The 20140-nt window shown below is 35.6% G+C and overlaps 1 protein-coding gene across 1 annotated transcript in view; it reads right to left on the minus strand.

The window, feature by feature from the left end:
* CIP2A (cellular inhibitor of PP2A) overlaps positions 1 to 20140 on the minus strand; it is a 42661-nt gene that overhangs the window by 7057 nt on the left and 15464 nt on the right. The window contains exons 8-16 of the mRNA XM_049785681.1: positions 19655 to 19730; positions 16331 to 16549; positions 12886 to 13045; positions 11535 to 11676; positions 10486 to 10585; positions 8816 to 8934; positions 3977 to 4172; positions 3064 to 3138; positions 2867 to 2977 (exon numbers count right to left, since the gene is read on the minus strand). Of these exons, the coding sequence (XP_049641638.1) occupies positions 2867 to 2977; positions 3064 to 3138; positions 3977 to 4172; positions 8816 to 8934; positions 10486 to 10585; positions 11535 to 11676; positions 12886 to 13045; positions 16331 to 16549; positions 19655 to 19730 (1198 nt within the window). The remainder of the gene's footprint in view (positions 1 to 2866; positions 2978 to 3063; positions 3139 to 3976; positions 4173 to 8815; positions 8935 to 10485; positions 10586 to 11534; positions 11677 to 12885; positions 13046 to 16330; positions 16550 to 19654; positions 19731 to 20140) is intronic.

A 20140-nucleotide genomic window follows, 5' to 3' on the forward strand; every position in this document is an offset into this window, starting at 1 on the left:
ATTACAGGCACTGAGATTCAAGGGTCTAGTAAAGATAGAGCCAATTAGGAAAACTCAAAGACATATTGTAATCAAAATGACAAAAATCCAAAGATAGGGACAGGCTATTGAAAACAGTAAGGTCAATAAAGGAACAAGAGAAGCCCATTGAATGCACAGATCAGTGGACACTAAAAGCCAGAGAATATGGAAGCCTATAGTACAAAAACTCAATGAAATGAACACTTCACTAAGAATATTCTACCCAGGTAGACTATCACTCAGACTTAAAGAAACAATGAAGAGCTTCTTAGATAGGCAACAGCTTAGGGAATTCATAGACTTGAAATCATTTTAGCAAGTATTATAAGAGATCCTTTTAAGGACAAGAGAGAAACTTTACAAAATGAGGTGATGAGTATGGCACTCGTTAATGGTGAATATGATTGCCATCTACTACATTAAGATAAAAAATACAGCAACCAATCATCATCACAAATTGATTTCCTGATAATAATTCCATTTGCCATTCCTTTCTGTTTTACTGAAATAAGTAATATGCAATACATTTGTTATATGCTGCAAATATAAATATAAGAGAGCAAGTTTGTGGTGCCTCAGAACCCAGAGACCTGGTAGAGGGCAAGGGACTTCAGTGATGTTGGAATACTATTATGAACAATCATAATCATGCTGTGTTTATAAAAAATATTATGGTGTTTGGGTATACCCATGAACATTGAATTATAAAGTTTAGCCAGAATAGTTTTCTCATTTTAGGTAAATGTGATATCTAGAGGAAAGTTAATGTATCTATAGAAGAAGGAATACAAAAATTTGTGTGCAAGAACAATTAAATTTCAGTACAGGGACTTAATATAAACTATAAGCTAAAAAGCCAGAGCAATGGTATAGCAGGTAGGTGCTTGCCTTGAATGTGGCCAACCTGGGTTTAGTCTCTAGCATCCCTAACTGATCCCTGTGAGGAGTAATTCCTGAGCCCAGAGCCAGGAATAAGTCCAACCACCCCTATATAAATATATATATATATATAATATATAAGCTATATATAAAAATATAAATATAAATTAAAATATAAATATATCCAGTATATTAAATATTAAATATATTATATAAATTAAATATTTAAATTAACATTAATTATTTTTTGAATCAGCATTTTTATCAAGTCCTTTAGAAATCTGGCTATTTTTTTATAATATCTTTATTTAAACATCTTGATTACAAATAATATTGTGATTAGGTTTCAGTCATGTAAAGAACACCCTCCTTCAACAGTGCAACATTCCCACCACCAATGTCCCAAATCTCCCTCCATCCCACCCCACCCCCACCTATACTCCAGACAGGCTTTCCAATTCCCTCATTCATTCACATGATTATGGTAGTTCTCAGTGTAGTTATTTCTATAAGTGCACTCATCACTCTTTGTGGTGAGCTTCATGAAGTGAGCTGGAAGTTCCAGTCCTCCTCTCATTGTCTCTGAGGATTGTTGCAAAAATGACTTTTATTTTTCTTAAAACCCATAGATGAGTGAGACTATTCTGTGTCTCACTCTCTCCCTCTGACTTATTTCACTCAGCATAATAAAATTAAATATTAAATATATTATATACATATAAACTAAATATAAATGAACTATAAATATAAGTATAAACTAAAATCTAAAGTTTGGAGAATGTAGACCAAGGTATTCCAGATGAGAATAAGTTTAAGAAAAGGGAAGCAATCATATGAGAACGTTCACAAGTGCAAAGTAATATGGCATGGCAGACTGCAAAAAACAAACAGAAATGCAAAGAGATTTTGAATGAAATGTAGTTAAATCCTAAATCCAATACTAAAGCTTCTCAGAGCAATAGTGAATCACTCTTCAGTCATTTAGTACAAGAACAATAGGATCAAATTACTGCCTGAGAGATTACTGTGAGGTATACTCAAATACAAAAGAGATGATTTGGGCTGTAAATTGAGGGTGGCTAGAAGAGTATCATATTAAAGGTAAAAGGGCTGATTAAAAACTCTGCTGTGATTAATATGAAAAAAAAAAAGAAAAGAATTGACCTATAGCAAACAGTGGCAAGAACAGTAGAAAGGCAGAAATAAAGCATTATTTGGAAGGTAGAAACTGTTGGACTTGGTGATTAAAACTGCAAAGAGAACAAATGCCGTTTTCAGGGTTCTTATAGGAAAAATCCAAAAATCAGTGTGAATGTACAAGGAGAAATATTATTTTAAAAAAGGGAAAGGTGATGCTTTCCGTATTGAACAGTCCGGTCCGGTCTGAAATTTTTGCTAAATATTTCAGTGGAGTTACACATAAGTTATTAGGTAAGAATCTGAGCTTAACATATAAAATTGAGGATTTGATTTTTTATAATGGCTAAAATCACAGATCACCTAAAGAAAAAAAGCTTAAAACACAATATTGGAAAACCCCAACATTTAAGGATTAAATGGGGGATGGGGAAGTCTATAAAGGTTATTAAAAAGGAGCAATTGTTTTGCTTTTTGGGGCCACACCGTGCGGCACTCAGGAGGTTACTCCTGGCTCGGAGCTCAGAAATCGCTCCTGGCAGGCTCCTTGGAACCATATGGGGTTCTGGGATTGAACCCGCGTCCATTCTGTGTCGCCCCAAATACCCTACTGCTAGGTTATTATTGGCACCAGAAAAGAGCAATTGTTAGGAAGAAAGGAAATCAGACGATATAGCTAAAAATAAAAAAGGGGAAAGTTTCAAGATAAAGAAAGCAGTCATGTTGAGCAGTCATGTTTAACTCAGACGAACCAAAACTGTTAATTTGTACATATTTTACTTCATTTATTCTCTCAGCTAATGGGGTGTATATTTTACATTACACGTACCTCAGATTCAGCTTGGGTTCTCTGACATCGATACTGAGCAATCAATCTATCTGCTTGTGCAAGGGCTAGAGCTTTTGCTTCCAAGAGATCTTGTAGCCTGCTCTCTTTGGACTAAAAGAAAACATACCAATTATCCCATGATAGAAGAATATTTATTGAAATAGTAATTGTCAAGGTTAAAATAAGCTTCTACTCACTGCTAATGTAGACAGTTTCATCTCATACACATCCATTATGTCAGATATTCTCACATCATTGATTTGATCCTTTACCTAGGTTTTAATAGAATTAAAAATCACAAATTAAAATGAACTTATCAACAAAAATTCTACTGTGACACGGACTCATTAAAACACAATGATTAACAAATTAAAAATAATTGTTGTGTCTAGAAATTCTTAAACTGGATAGACAAGGTGGGTTGGTTTGTAGGAACTAGGAAAGAATGATAACTGTATCAAAGTATTGAAACTTTATAGTTAAAATTTCTTCCTTCCTGGGGCCGGCGAGGTGGCGCTAGAGGTAAGGTGTCTGCCTTCCAAGCGCTAGCATAGGACGAACCGCAGTTAGATCCCCCGGCGTCCCATATGGTCCCCCCAAACCAGGTGCAATTTCTGAGGGTTAGCTAAGAGTAACCCCTGAGCATCAAATGGGTGTGGCCCGAAAAACCAAAAAAAATTTTTTTTTCTTCCTTCCCAAGATATTATGTTTTATAGTAAAGGTTAATTTTTTAATGTTCAAATTCATATCTAAAGTTGTTTAAATAAATATTATAACCAGGCTTAATATCTAGTAGGTAGCATTAAATACATTTCCTACCTCAATTTTTTTTTTTTAGAAACAAAGTAGTAGGGTGCAACCATCACCTGAAGTTTATTCCTCCACTATTTAGTTATATAATGAAGGCCGTAAACAACTTTGATATTTTTGGGGTGTGGAGCGTCTGGAGAATAAATTCAGGATATCACATATGCAAGGCAAATACTCTACAGCTGAATTATACCCCTGATTTCTAGAAACCAACTTTGGATTGAACAAACAGGGTGTGACAATTATATGGTAAAATACAGTATGCATTAGGCAAAAATTCATTTATAGTTTATCACTCACCACCATTCCAGACTGAAGTTTCTCTATTAATTCTTCAATGTTCAATGCAGGAACTTTATCTTTCAAAAGTGGAGGAGTTAAACACTTTACTGATGTCAGGGAATTTTGGTTTAATGGTTGCAAAGGCATTCTTTTGGACATATGTTCTGCTTCCTGTTGTCTATAGGCATTGTTCGCTGCTATACTTTCTCCAAGTCTGAATGGGAATCAAAAGGGAAAAGAAATACATAATACAGGGGCTCAGTGTAAGGGCACAGTGGCAATGGCTTTTACCTTGCATGTTATCTACCCAGGTTTTATCGCCAGCATACCATATGGTCCCCAAAGCCTGCCAGGAGCGATTCCTGAGCACAGAGCTAGGAGTAATACTCTGAGTGCTGCAGAGTGTGCCTCTCCTCAAAAAAAAAAAAGAAAAAAAAAAAACCTAGTACAATTTTCATTGTATTAGGGTTGGTATAGAAAGAGGAAACTGTTTAAGCTGGAGCGGTAGTGCAGTCGGTAAGGCATTTGCATTGTGCGCGCTAACCTAAGACAGAGTGTGGCCCAAAAACCAAACAGAAAAAAAAAGAAGTTCTCTAGAGAAATGAGACTTCAAATAAATTTTCAATAACCTGGAAACTGAAAACTCAACTTCTGGATTGCAGCAATATAAGTAGTCTGAGAATGTGCATTATTTCTAAAACTTGTGATATAACTGGTAGTGGTAAAAATAATCCTCTTACCATGAGAAACATCATCTGGATTTACCTTTGTCTCCACTTCTTTCCATTTCTCATTTTTCCATTGTAAATAAAAATATCAATAAATGAAATAATATATATTTCATTGCTAATCAGACTTTCATTCTTATCCTTGTACTTGATATAGTGACTTTGTGCTTGATGTCAGAGATTAAATTAGAACCTCACATACGGAAAGCAAGAGTCTAAGACCTATTCTGCAATAGCATTGACTCTAATTATTCGGTTCATCAAATTCACATCCTCAAAAAGGAACCTCCTAATAAATATATTCATGATAATGATGAAACAAAAAATTCTGGGGGACTTGGGGGGCATTACATTCTAATACTTAAGGTCTACTGTCTCTATGTTTAGAGAACACACGAAGTGCTAGGATTAGAACCATTTTTGAAGTTGCCAGACATGCAAGGCAAGTGCATCATTTCTGTATTATATCATTGGTCTGAAACACTAAAATTGTGTGCCTCTTTACTGTAGTAAGCAAAATAATTGGGTATAGAATATAGCTAGTCTTTACCACATTTTTAAGTGTCTAAAAATGTATTAGAGAGACAGAAGAGAGAGAGGGAGAGAGAGAGAGATGAGTATCATGTGGGAAAGGGCATTTGCTTTGGATATGGCCAATCCAGGCTTGATCCCTAGCACCCCATGTTTCCCAGCACCCCATCAGGAGCATTCCCTGAGTGTAGATTGAGAAATAAGCCTTGAATATGCTGGATTTGGTCCCAAAACAACAAAACACAAAAGCAAAAACAAAATTTATATACAAAAAATACACGCGCATACCATTCCAGAATAAAAATTCACTTTACTAGATTATTTAAGATAAGGTACACAACAGCTAAATGGACTTAAATAAAATAACTGAGCATAAATTCATGACATAAGTGTACAAAGAGAAAATGATTCAACATAAAAAAAATACAGCCAGGATCAATACAGCATTAAATGGTAGAAAAGATGGAATACTTTTTACATTGAAAGATGGGGTTTTACACAACTTGAACTAGCTAGTCCTGACTCCAGTTAGAGGGGGAAATAAGGGAGGCATCAAGACCAAACAGGTGCAAGACTACTAAGTAGTGGGTTAGAAACAGAGGGGACCACATATTCTAGCCGCCCTGGGGTGAGGGAAAAGGAAATGGGAGGTAGGACAGGAACGGAGGTGTAGGGAGGACAATTTGGCGATGGGAATCACCCCTGATTTTATGTAAATATGTACCTAAAATATTATTGTCAACAATATGTAAGCCACTATGATCAAAATAAAAATTATATTTAAAAAAAAAAAGAAAGATGGGGTTTTGCATCTCTCAGACTATGAAATATGAGATATCTATGTCACCGCAAAATAAAGTTTCATAGAATACATCTTTATTCTATTTTGAGAAGTTTTTCTCTCCTATTTGATCATATATTTGTGAGAAAATATAAAATTAAATTCTGAATATTATGGTCTAGATCAGTAGTTGGCAAGCCGAGGCTCGCAAGCCACGTGTGGCTCTTCACACTTTTAATACAGCTCTTTTGTGTGCTGGGCGGCTGCTCCAGGAGTCAGGACTCTGCTCCTAGCCTCTGTCAGTGTGTGGCTCTCAAAGTAAATTTCAATCGTGGTTTTGGCGAGATTTGGCTCAGTTGAAAAAAAAAGTTGCCCACCACTGGTCTAGATTTTATATTCAATGTCCCTTTATCTCTTAGTTTCTGACACTAAATTATTCAATCTAAAATAATTTGTTAATAGTAAGAATTAGAGATAATGTGTTCTATTTTTATTTTCTGTTGTTTTGGGTTATACCCAGCTATACACAAAGCTTACTTCTAGGTCTATGCTCAGTAATCCTAATGCTGCTTGTGATAGCATATGTAATGCTGGGGACAGAACAGGGGTCGGCCACATGCAAAACAAGTATTTTACCTATTGAACTATTTCTATGTACTATCGCTCCAAATGCACATGGGACATTTAAAATAGACCACATGTTGAGACATAAAACATATTTTCACAAAGAGGATAGAAATACTCTCTTCTCAGACCATGATGCACTAATACAAACAAAAAGGGAAACAACACAAATGCCTGGTAATCAAATAGAGCTGATTACTGAACGAACAGCCAATGGGTCAAAATGGAAATCAAAAGATTCCTGGAAACAAAAGACAATGAGGACTCAACCTACCAGAAACTGTGGGTGTAGCAAAGCAGTGTCAAGTGCAATGCTTAGTTTATAATGTTTAGCTTTATAAGCATTCATCAGAAAGGAAGAAAGAGTTCACATAACTTTACTACAACTTAAGAAACTGGAAAAGGAGCCCAAAATAGGCAGGAGGGAGAAAATAATAAAACTAAGAGCAGAATTTAATGAACTGACATGCCCCCCAAAAAGGTTAAAAATCAATGAAACCAAGAGATGGTTCATTAAAAAAATAAGCAAAATTAATAAATCACTAGCAAGACTCACAAAGAAAGAGAAACCTAATAAACCAAATCAAATATAAGGGGGGAAATGTCATAAAAGATACCTAAGAAATTCAAAAGAAACATCAGAGATATTTCTTTCTTTTTTTTTTTTTAGAGATATTTCTTATAAGAATACTCATACCGGGCCCGGAGAGATAGCACAGTGGTGTTTGCCTTGCAAGCAGTCGATCCAGGACCAAAGGTGGTTGGTTCGAATCCCGGTGTTCCATATGGTCCCCCGTGCCTGCCAGGAGCTATTTCTGAGCAGACAGCCAGGAGTAACCCATGAGCATCGCCGGGTGTGGCCCAAAAACCAAAAAAAAAAAAAAAAAAAAGAATACTGATACTATGAAACAAGAGAACCTAGAGAAAATGATACATTCTGTACACCTATAATCTTTCAAGGGTGAACCAAGATAATTTACAATTTCATGAACAGACCTATCACTATAAATAGGGAAAGTGAAATGGTAATCAAAAGTCTACCTAAAAATAAAAGCCCAGGCACAAGTGAATGCATTGCTGAGTTCTTTTAAACCTTGAAAGGGGTCTTAACAGCCAATCCTTTCAGGCTTGTCCAGGAGGTTGAAACTGAAATACTTCCAAAGTTTCTATGAAGCAAACATCACCCTCATACTAAAAGCAAAGAGAAATGCCACAAAAGAGAATTACAGGCCAATATTCCTGATAAATACATATGCAAAGATTCTTACAAAAGTACTAACAATTTAAATCCAACAACTCATCAAAAAGATAATTCAGGCTAAAGTTCCAAAAAACTAAGGCAGTGGAGTCCTGTTTGTGATTTGGGAGTGCCAGTTCACTCCCAGGTCAAGAAACCTAAGAAAAGCTCAGTCCCTCTGCTTCCCTCTGCAGGTGCACATTTTTGTTGCTTAACTCTAATCTCTAAGCCACACAACAACACACACAAAAATAAAAGGTCATATACCGTGACTAAATAGAATTCAACCTGTGATGCAAGGATAGTGTACATATACAAGTCAATCAATATAATACACAGTATCAATAAAAGAAAATTAAAAACCTATGATCATATCAGTAGGTGCATAGAAAGAATCTGACAAGCACCAGCACCCATTCATGATAAAAACTCTCAACAAGATTGAAATTGAAGGAACCTTCTTCAACATAGTCAGTATTTACTGCAAGTTCACAGTAAATACACATTATATTCAAGGTGAAATACTAAAATACTTTCCTCTAAGATCAAGCACAAGAGAAGATTGCTCACTCTCACCACTTCCATTCAATATAGTACTGGAAGTACTTGCCATAGTAATTAGTCGAGAAAAAGATATTAGAGGCATTCATATAAGAATGGATCACTATTTTTGGATGAGATAATACTATATCTAGAAAATCCTAAACTCTACAAACAGCACTTAAAAACAATAGATTTGTATAGCAAAATGGCAGTCCATAAAATTATAAAACTCATGGTACTCCTATCTCCAAATACAGTAAGAGACAGCGAAGCAAGTATCTTTGTAACATATTTAACTACTGGATCTAGCTACCCCTAAGCATGTATACTAGTATGTATGTGTGCGTGTGTATATATACACACTACATTTTATTCCAGTGCCATAAGAGATATTGCAAATAATTACAACTTACCCTAAAGCAGGGAAATCTGGCAATGGAGCAGCTTCCAATAATATTCCCAGTCCAGACTGTACTTGTTCTCTATTATCTGATGTTAAGGCAAAAGCCAAGGGAGTAATCAAGCGTGAATCCTAAGCAAACCCAGAAATCAGGTAAGAGGAAGAAAAAAATTATATCAGATCTTTTAAAATAAGATAATTAACCAAGAGCTAAGTAGATAAATTCTAAAACTGTTTTAATGGAACTAAAAGTATCTACTTGTCTCTACCGTTTTATAAATACTTGTGTAATCAATAAAAAACATTAGCTTAGGGGCCAGAGTGGTAGCACAGTGGTAGGGTATTTGCCTTGTATGCTTGCTGACCAGGACAGATGAAGGTTTGATCCCAGGCATCCCATAGGGTTCCCGGCCACAAGCGATTTCTGAGTGCATAGCTAGGGGTAACCCCTATGCACAACTGGATGTGGCTCCAAAAAACAAAAAAACAAAACAACAAAAAAATTAGCTTAATAAATCTAGCAGTTTTTTAATACTTTTGATGAACTTAAACTATCCATAGCTCATAAGATATTTTGAAATGTTTATTAATTCTAGCTGCCCTTTAAAAGAAATGTTGGTTAATGGGAAAAAAATTCACTCAGTAGAATAATTTTATTGAAATTTAAAGTGTCTTTTATATCACTATTTTATATTAGTATTATTAGCCAAAAATCACCTGCTTCAAAGTGACAAAATCAATTAGGTAAAAACAAACAAAATCAACAACAAAAAATCAAATTTTTAACAGGGAAATCATTAAAATATGAATGTGTCTTAAATTAATATTTAATTACAACTTAAAGGTGCAAAAATATGGAACAATCCCAAGTATTTTCAAGATTTGTGTATACCTAAATGCCACAAAACTATTAAGAGCTGGACTTTATTTCCATAACACCTAGAAAATTTTCCTAACTCTTCTCATGAAGGATTACTAATTCTGTTTTGCAGATAGAAAACTGGAAAGCAGAGTGAAGATATGCTCAAATTGTATTGATTAATAAGTTTGACAGTCGATTTTAAAATTCAGTCTCAGAAGTAGGTTCTACTTGTTCAGTTTTTATTTCTCTCCAGTTGCTATAGGCACTAGACCCCATTTTGGTTAAGTTATTGTAGTAGTTTAAATGGCATGTATTTGTTAAATATGTGTTGCAAGTCAGGTTTTTTTTATAACTATCAAAGTAAATAAATGATACAGTGCTTAGTCAGCATCATTGAAATTTTATGCACATTATCTACAATCTTAAATATCAATAGCAATCAAATTTCTTTCATCCAGATGTGTTCCTATCTCAATGGTCTACCTCAACCAATCCCATTCAAAAACAAAACCCTAAAACAAAATCATCTTCTCTGCCATACACATACATTATGCCAAATAAATGAAGGAACCTATAGCATAACATAACCCGGCAATTATGAACATTTTATATTTCAGAATCAGGATAATTTGTGCTAAATGTGTTTAAACTATAAAAAATAAGTATAGTGAAATATTACAGTGACTTAAGACATACACTTAAATTTTTCTTCTGTTGGAGAACTCTAACAGAAACATTTCTAATAACTGAGATTATTAAATAAAAACAGCATGAAGCATTAACGCAAGAATAAACTTCAGTGTTTGCAGATTTTAGCTTACCTGAAGGATTTTGTAGAAACTTACTTCCATACCAGGAACCAATTGTTTAAGTTTGTTCATCAAATTAAGAGATTTCAGAATTACATCAGCAGCAAGTTTACTTTAAAAATAAATCATATGTAAATTAGAGAACATAAAAAAAACTCATAGTTTACTTCATAGTTCTAAAAAAAAAAACCCTTCGTTTTTTAAGCTGTAAGAAGTCAACTTATTTATCTTGATAAATAAATAACAGAGATGAAAGGCCTAATGAGAAACTCAGAACCTCAAACAACATAAGTGGCAAGGGTCTAAAATAGGCACACCTTACGCCCTACTCTCAAACAGCAACATGCTTTACTTTTCTGCTTCAAATTAGAAGCATATCAATATGACTCATTTTATCTTTTAGCTTTGTGCCTAACATTTAAGCAATAGAAGGTAATCTTAGCCAATAATACAGTGTAATACCTAATAGTTTGAGAAGAAATGGCATTAACCATATTCTCACTCTTGAACTGAAGGGGAGTGAAAAAAGTAAAACAGATATTGATCTTGAAGAACAAATGACTCACATGATATTTAGGAAAACAGGAACTAATATCACTGTTCAGCATTTGGCAAGTTCTCAAAGACTTTTTAATAAACAAAATTCATTTATCATCAGTGAAAATCAACCTTTAATCATAAGTCTTTATAGTCTAATATTTGTTATTAGGAAGTCTTTAGCAGGGACCTAGTTCCTTTTAATAAAGAAAGCTTTCTCTTTCAGTATTTTCTCACTTAAAAAAATTAAGTGAAAATTTAAAAAAATGACTGAAGCAGTGCTGAAATGTTCCAGAACATAAAAGACCTTAGGAAAGGTCTTTTTTCAAATGAAGATGAGGCAAATAAAAACTAAAAACTCAAACATGTCAGTTATCTTTCAGAAGAATAACCTATAAATATAATAAAAGTTATGAAATTTTTTGTTAGTTTTCTGAACCTTAGTGAGAAAATACCCAAGGATAGAGACTCATTTCTTTTTGAGTTTTTATTAAGCTCGGCATTGTCATTTTTCATATACTCACCACAGTTCTGAATCTGCTACTTTTGTTCCAAATCCCAGATCAATTTTGCCGTAAGTAAACTGTTGTTCTATCAGAGTGGTGCATTTGATCGTAGTCAGAGTTTTAGCAATGTGCATTTTCAGTGCATCATCTCCACAGAGAGGTAAGTTTTTGTTAAGGAACAGAAAATTCTCAAAGAAGCCTGTATGCACCGGCACTCTGCATTAAAAAAGCACTTAATTTACACTGTATAGACTTTAGGACAACTTCATATAAGATATAATTGCAATTAGGAAGCTCAAGAACAGAGCATTTAAATGACTAGTAGAGTGCAAATGATGAGATTGATGACAAGTTTCTAAATCAAAGATAAAAGAAAAGATCTGCTTCTTTATTAAAGGATTTTTTTTTTTTGTTAGGTATCAGTAATCGCTCCTAGCTTGGGGGACCATACGGAACAGCATGGGATCAAACCGAAGTTCATCCTGGGTCAGCCACATACAAGGCAAATGTTTTACTGCTGCACCATTCTCTTTTTTTTAAAAAGTCAAGTTTGTACCATTCAAAGATACAAGATCCAAATATAGATAGCCCCAAATTCAAACAACGTAATTATATGTCTCTGCATCACTGATTTTCAAATTTGGCTGGACTGTTCAAACAAGAAATACATTTTTGCCCAGCATTCCCATATTAAATTGGAATTTATGCATGTCAGGATAACACACACACACACACACACACACACACACACACACACACACACACACACACACGCACACGCGCGCGCCAGGTAATGCTTGGGAGGCCTTGTGATGCCAAGGATCAGACTTGGGTTGGTTCAATAGACAAAACCCCTGTATTATCTTCCTGGCCTAGAGTGGCAATTATCCAAAAAGCTTCTATGGTAATACTAACACCTAACCAAAATTGAGAACCATTGCAGTAAAGTAGTTTCTCAACTTTTCTCTGACTGTGATCTGCAGAATTGAATTTACCATGGTAGGAAGACAAGGATAAGAAGGGGAAGTGAAGGTTGTGGGCTGAAAGGGAAGACTGAAACAATGGTGGAGGAAAGCAGACACATTATTTTCCAAACACTCTATCAAAGAATGGAGGCACAAAATTACCCAAGGGTAGCTGTGAATATGAGAGAACAGGATGATTATTTTAGAAAATAACTTTTCATTTCAAATTGTGATAGAAATGTCCAAAAGGTATAAATAGCTGTTTTGAAACTCTTTAACATCCAAAGACACTAAATAAAGTTCAATACTTCTGACTAAGAAAACAGTAGTTTGGGCAACGACAAAGTTCCAGCTTAAAAATATGCAATACGAGGTTAAAAGAAAAGAATAACAGTAAAGGATATTTAACAATACTTCGATAGCCTTCACCATCCTTTCACATTTTTTTCTTAATAAGGTCTCATCTAGCTTTTCTTCTGTGAACTGAAGCTGATCAACAACTGTAGGCAGCAGAAGGGTCACAAAGTGGTCAGCTGAAGAACAGCTAGCAGTATCTATGGTGTCCTGGAAAACACAACATACAAAAGCAGTGATCAATGCATTACATTTCTTAGAACTGCTTCAAGTATAGATCATTGGGCAGAGTCATAGTACAGCACATCAGATAAGGCACTTACTTTACATCTCTCCGTACTTAGTCTGAATTGTGGCACTACATATGATCCACTGAACACTGCCAGCATCATGTTTACGTTTGTTTCTTTGTGTCTTGGCCACACTCAGAAGTAATCCAGGGTTACTCCTGGCTCTGTTCTCAGACATCACTCCTGGCAGGCTCGGGGACCATATGGGATGTCAGGGATAGAACCCGGGACGGCCATATTCAAGGCAAAGGCCCTAACGTTTGTGCTATGGTTCTGGCACCCAGCATCATTTTTAAGGTGTCAAGAATATTTCCTAATCACTAGTTGTGACTGTAACCCATCTCCCTAATAAAAACCCAGGGGGGAAATAATAAAACCAAATTAAAAACTGTAAAGCAAGCCACGTTGCCATGTTTCCTATTTAAAATTTACCTCCAGTCCTCCAACCCTCGACACCTACTTTATTTTCTTTATCACTGGGAATTTCAGACTTTCAGAGTGACCAGGATTGTACTTGGCCTCTTGGACGCAACTGAGACTGAACTCACTGGTTCATGTTTCTCTTGGAAACTTACTCACTAGAGATCCCAAACAGCAAAGCTGTCAGGATCACCAAAGCTGGTATGGGTAGCACTGGGATTTGAACTTGGCCTGCCCTTATTGGCCTTGCATTTTACTAGTGAGTCATCTTCTCAATCCTTAAAAATCTATCTACCATTTTTCTTAAGGGAATAAGTCTGGGGTTATTCAAGTGCAAATAAAACATTTAAGTTCATTAAATCTGTGATTTAAAAACTATCCTAGAGCCCCCCCCCCCTCAAAAAAAAAAAAAAACAAGACAGAAGTTTTGCTTTGCATGTAGTTGATCTTATTTAGATTCCTAGCCTAATACGGCCTTCAAAGCAGCTCCAGGAGGGATCCTTGAGCAGTGTCAGGAGCAAGCCTAGACCTAAGGTGGTTGTACCCCAAATATATCCTCCATCTTCAAATTATCCTAATTTGAGGATATGGGAGGTAGGACAAAAACGGAGGTGTAGGGAGGACAAATTGGTGATGGGAATCCCCCCTGATTTTATGTAAATATGTACCTAAAATATTATTGTCAACAGTATGTAAGGCACTATGATCAAAATAAAAATTATATATATATATATAAAAAAAGACATTAGCCTCAATATTTCTTAGTACATAACCCCTATCAAGAACCTCAAAAGGGGGCCGGAGCAGTGGCGCAAGTGGTAGGGTATTTGCCTTGTATGCCCTGACCTAGGACGAACCGCAGTTAGATCCCCTGGTGTCCCATATGGTCCCCAAACAAGGAGCGATTTCTGAGCGCATAACCAGGAGTAACCCCTGAGCATCACCGGATATGGTTCAAAAACAAAAATAAAAGCAAAAACAACAGAAAAGAACCTCAAAAAGAACTGGAGATACGTCAATGGGTACATGCTTTGTAGAGGCTACTCGGAGTAGCCTCTGAGCACTGTCAGGTGTTGCCTACCCATCTCACCCTGCAAAAGAATTTCCAAAACCAGTAGGCAGAGATGTAGCTCAATTTTAAAGCATTTGCCTTAGATCCTCTATTTCTCTAATCTGAATTGCTATTACTGAGAAACCACAACAGCTGTGTGGCATGACTGCTATTCTTGGTGGTTCTTAGGGTTCAGAATTACTTCCAATGGTTCTTCGGGGGGGCCTGTGGTGCTGGGGATCAAACCCAAAGACTTCTATGCACAAGGAATGTTCTTCAAATCTTGTAACATCATAATACCCTCAAAGAGTTCTACTTTGTGTGTGGTGGTGGGAAGAGGTTTTGTAGGGTGATGGTGGTAATGGCGGTCTGAGCGGTACCTGCCAATGCTCAGGGCTTATTCCTGGTTCTGTACTTGGAATCACTCCGGTGGTCCTTGGGTTACTATAGGTGGTGATAGAGACTAAACCAACGTTTTCTGTGTGAAAGGAAAATAACCTTAAACTCTACTATTTCTTAGGACCCTCCAAAAATTTGGGGGGAAGGTTGGTTGGCCACACCCTGAAACGTCCAGGGATTACTCTTGGATCTGCACTCAAAAATTATTCCTAGCAGGCTTAGGGAACAATACGGGATGCCAAAGATTGAACCTGGGTTGGCAGCATGCAAGGTACCCATTGTTCTATCGCTCCAGCCCCTCTAAGCATTTTTTTTAAAGGCTCAACTGTTAACAGAAAAATTATAATAAAAAAAAGAACTTAATCCTTAATATTATTATGTATAATACCTTTCTTTTGTGTAAGGAATTTTTTTTTTTTTTTTTTTTGGTTTTTGGGTCACACTGGTAGTTCTCAGGGGTTACTCCTGGATCTGTGCTCAGAAATCACTCCTGGCTGGCTTGGGGGACCATATCAGATGCTGGATTCAAACCACCATCCATCCTGGGTCAGCTGCGTGCAAGGCAAATGCTCTCCCACTGTGCTATCTCTCCGGCCCCTTGTGTAAGGGATTTAATTATCTTGGCTTTTAGATATACTGAGCAGTACTCATGGCTTATTCCAGGCTCTGTGTTCAACAATCTCTCCTGGTGGTGATGCAATCATAATTGATGCCTGGGTGAAGCCAGGTTTACCACATGCTAACATCTTACCAATTCTACTATTACTCTGGCCTGATAAAAAGAATTTAGTCATAAGTCAGACAGTGAAATAGGCAGAGCATAAAAAAACACAAAAGATTATAATAGAATAGAATATTAAATCACTCAGATAGTAGAATCTACCAGAATATAATACTCCATAAAAAGGATTTTTGTCTATATTCTAAATGTATACAAATATCTATCTTACTCCATTTCACTACCGAATATATTAACATTAATCCTCTTACCAAACTGATAAAGGTAAATAGAAAGCATGTATTGAGGTGAGAGATATAATTATCTCAAGAAGTATAGTATTACGTCCATTTATCTTTGTTAAAACCCATATTTATCACACTGAACACACACATACATTCATTGAGATAAAAATAATTTCTTATCAGTATTTTTTACTTTGCTGGAAAAAGGAATTTAATAACTGATGGATTTAATTTAATTAAACTGATTTGATTTAAAGTTCATATACCTTCTAAAATAAATGAGCAACTGAATGTTTATTATGAGTGCTACTGAAATAAACTTGATTGCCATTCATAAAAATGAAAAAAAAAATCAATTTGGCACTCTATTACCTCAAATACTTCCTTGAACAACTCGAGGGCTAAAATAGAACAGCTTTCTGATCCATCCAAAGGTTGGCTTGACCAACGGAGCAGAGCCATAGTAGGTTCTAAGCATTTAGTCCGGCTTCCCAGAATGGTGTTGCCAGATGGAGTCTGCTCAAATATCATCTTAGTGAGCACATGGCGCAGCTGAGTCACTGAACAGAAGGCAAGAAGTAATTCTAAAACCTGTGCAATAAAAAAACTTCATTAAATGTCAATTTCATTGGATTTTAAAGCAAACACACACACAAAAAAACCCAGTTATAAAAGCTGAGAATGATGTAGTTTTTATATTTTGGACATATCAGGCAATACTGAGGAGTTACTGTTGGCTGTGCATTCAGGAATTACTCCTAATAATGCTCTGGAGGCTATATATAGTGCTGGGGATTAAACCTAGGTTGGCTGTGTGCCAGGCAAGTGGCCTATTCATTATGCTATCTCTCTAGCCCCTGAAAATGGTATATTTTTAAAGAAAATACTCAAATTAAAAAAATCAAGCAGTCTGGGCCCGGAGAGATAGCACAGAGGCGTTTGCCTTGCAAGCAGCCGATCCAGGACCAAAGGTGGTTGGTTCGAATCCCGGTGTCCCACATGGTCCCTCGTGCCTACCAGGAGCTATTTCTGAGCAGACAGCCAGGAGTAACCCCTGAGCACCGCCGGGTGTGGCCCAAAAACCAAAAAAAAAAAAAAAAAAAAAAATCAAGCAGTCTTTCATGTTAATTTCAATAAGTTTTTTCAAAATGTGTGATTAGGCTCCAGAAATTGAATAACACTTATTTCTGTTATAGGACTGTTATATTAAGAAGGAAAGGCAATGTCACCCAATTATATAAACATATATGTATGTGTATATATATATATATATAAACAGACATATATACACACATACATATAACTTCTATCAGAATTTTCTGTCAAGCAAAATGTTTTTCTAGTTAAAAAATTAAAAATTAAATTTACAGTTAAGAACATTTGCATTCATAGTTAAGTCACAAATTGCTATATATCTTAGAATGAAACTTAAGAGTAACATCACAGGGCCTGCAGAGACCTACAGGGATTTACAGAGAGTACAAAGCTTGCCTTGCACAAGGTAGAACTGGGTTTGATTCCTGGCATCACATCCTAGACCCCTACCAGGACTGAACTCTGAACAAAGAGGCAGGCATAAGCATGGAGCACTGCTGGTTGTTAACCAAAAACAAACAAACAAAAAATACTCCAGAGTTTGAAAAACTTAATGGATAGTTTTATACAGTTTGCAAAACTGTATACAGTCACTACATTCCTTTGGTTCCTTTTTTTGCCTCGATCCTACTTTATAACATTAAGCCTTATATTATTACATGATATTCCATGCATACCTATTATTAGTTGTTAGGTTAGTTAAGTTCCAGCTAATTCAGTACTTGTACTGTTCCTCCCTTCCTTATTTTTTTATGTCTCAAATAAAACAAATTCCTGATGGAATCATTTTGGACTGAATTAGTCAGTAAGGTTTCCAACTATAACCTCGTATATTTCACTGAACAGTTAAACTATGATTAATTAATCAACTAATTATTGAGAAAAAGCAGAATACAACAAAATATGTGCTTTGGAAAAAGGAGTTGTGTGGAGTTTTGTGGGTATTTGAAATTTTTTATTGCTTAATCTAGTGATGTTAAATGAATTACTAGTGATAATTTACTAAACCACATAATTATTTTCACTCATGTGGATTATTTTTGATGCTAGATTCCATAATAAAGTAGCTTTAAATTAAAGGAAAATCAAAGAGGCAATATTCATTTGGTTCCAAAGTCAAAGGGATTCCTCTAACTTCCCGTTATCTTCCTGGAAGTAAGCCTGTTGCTTATTAGTAGAAAGCAAGATTTTGTTTGTTTGTTTGTTTTTCGTGCCATACCCAGCTGTGCTTAGAGATTACTTTTGGTTCTGCACTCAGAAATCATTTCTGGCAGGCTCAGGGACCATATAGGATGCCGGGGATCTAATCTGAGTCAGCCTTATGCAAGGCAAGGCAAATGCCTGCCCATTGTGCAATAGCTCTGCACCCCCATTTTTAAAAGTGAAACACACTTGAGTATCATGTATCCAGGTGAAGAAAGAGAATTCAAACATAACCTCAGAAGTGCTTTGTGTTTTCTCCTAGACAATGAACTAATCATGGCATTTTATCAGCGTGATGCTGTAGGTTTGGGAGGTTATTCTGTTAGGAAAGGGAAGTTTGTTTATTCCTAGCTTGCTTATCAGGAATGGGTATTACATTTTGTCAAACTGTTGTCTCTTTTTAAGAGACAGTATGGTTTTTCTGTTATCTTCTGTATATATATTATAAATTACATTAACTTTCAAATATTAAATCACCTTAACATTCCTAGAATAAATCTAATTTAGTAATGAAATATTTCCTTATCATGAATGGTTTGGGTCTACTAATACTTTGGATTTGTGATCATGAGAAATTGATCTATAATTTTCCTTTCTTTTTATTTTTTATTTATTTTTTTGTTTTTTTGGGGGCCATACCCATTTGATGCTTAGCGGTTATTCCTGGCTAAGCGCTCAGAAATTGCCCCTGGCTTGGGGTGACTATATGGGACGCCGGGGGATAGAACCGCGGTCGTGATCTTTCCTTGGCTAGCGCTTGCAAGGCAGATACCTTACCTCTAGTGCCACCTCGCCGGCCCCTTATCCTTTCTTGTAGTGCACTTAAGATATCCAACTATTTTTCATCACTGAGATGCTTTTGTGAATCCTCACTTGTATTTATGACAGAGATAACAAAAACGTCTAATTACATTGAAATATGAATGCACTTAAAACAATGTTGAGTAAGACTATAGACACAAAGATATGATTATATTTATGTAAAGTTCAAATATGGAAATATGATATGTTATTAGAAGTCAGAATGCTTATCTTTGGTAAGGTTTGTGGACTGAGTTGAATGAACAAAAAGAAAAGTTCCAGAGTATTGGTAATGCGCCGTTATCAGGACACTAGTTAAGTAGTTCATAAGAAATTTAAAGCTTTGGATACGAAAGACAGTATAGGAACTAAGGTGCTTGCCTTGCAAAATGTAGCCAACCCTAGTTCAATCCCTGACACCAAACATAGGGGATACACCTGAACATATAATCAGGAACAGACTCTGAATACTACTGGCTGAGGCCCAAACCACTTTCCGTATCCCGCACTCCAGCACTTCTGAGTCATATAAAGATTTGTCTGTGCATAGTAGTTAAAAATCATTTTTTAAAAACAAAATTCATGCTTTTTACATACCTTAGAAGAAGAATCTGGATCCTTTCCATTAAGAAGACCTAATACTTGATTAAGACATGAAGAGAAGTGCTCATACCTAGTTTTAAATATACATTCATGTAAATAAGTGAAAAATATAAGATAAATTTACACTTGGTATTTTTTTAAAAGGCTGTACTGTTTATAAAGTTGCAAAGTATACAATAATAGTAAATTAGAGATACCTATTTATATAAAACACAACAGTTGCTAGGTATTAAATTGAATTGTGTACACTATCCACAATAGTGAAAATCTGGAAACAATCCAAGTATTGAAGAATAGAAGATTGTATTAAAAAAACTAGAATACATATACCCAGTGGAATACTACTTAGCTATAAGCAAAGATAAAAGCTATTCAATTTGCTTCTATATGGAGAGACCAGGAGATTATTGGGCTGAATGAAGCTAATCAGAGGGAGAGAGACCGACACAATGATCTCTCTCACATACAGGGTATAAAAAA

The sequence above is a fragment of the Suncus etruscus genome, chromosome 13 (assembly GCF_024139225.1).
Source record: "Suncus etruscus isolate mSunEtr1 chromosome 13, mSunEtr1.pri.cur, whole genome shotgun sequence".
Classification (NCBI taxonomy): Eukaryota; Metazoa; Chordata; class Mammalia; order Eulipotyphla; family Soricidae; genus Suncus; species Suncus etruscus.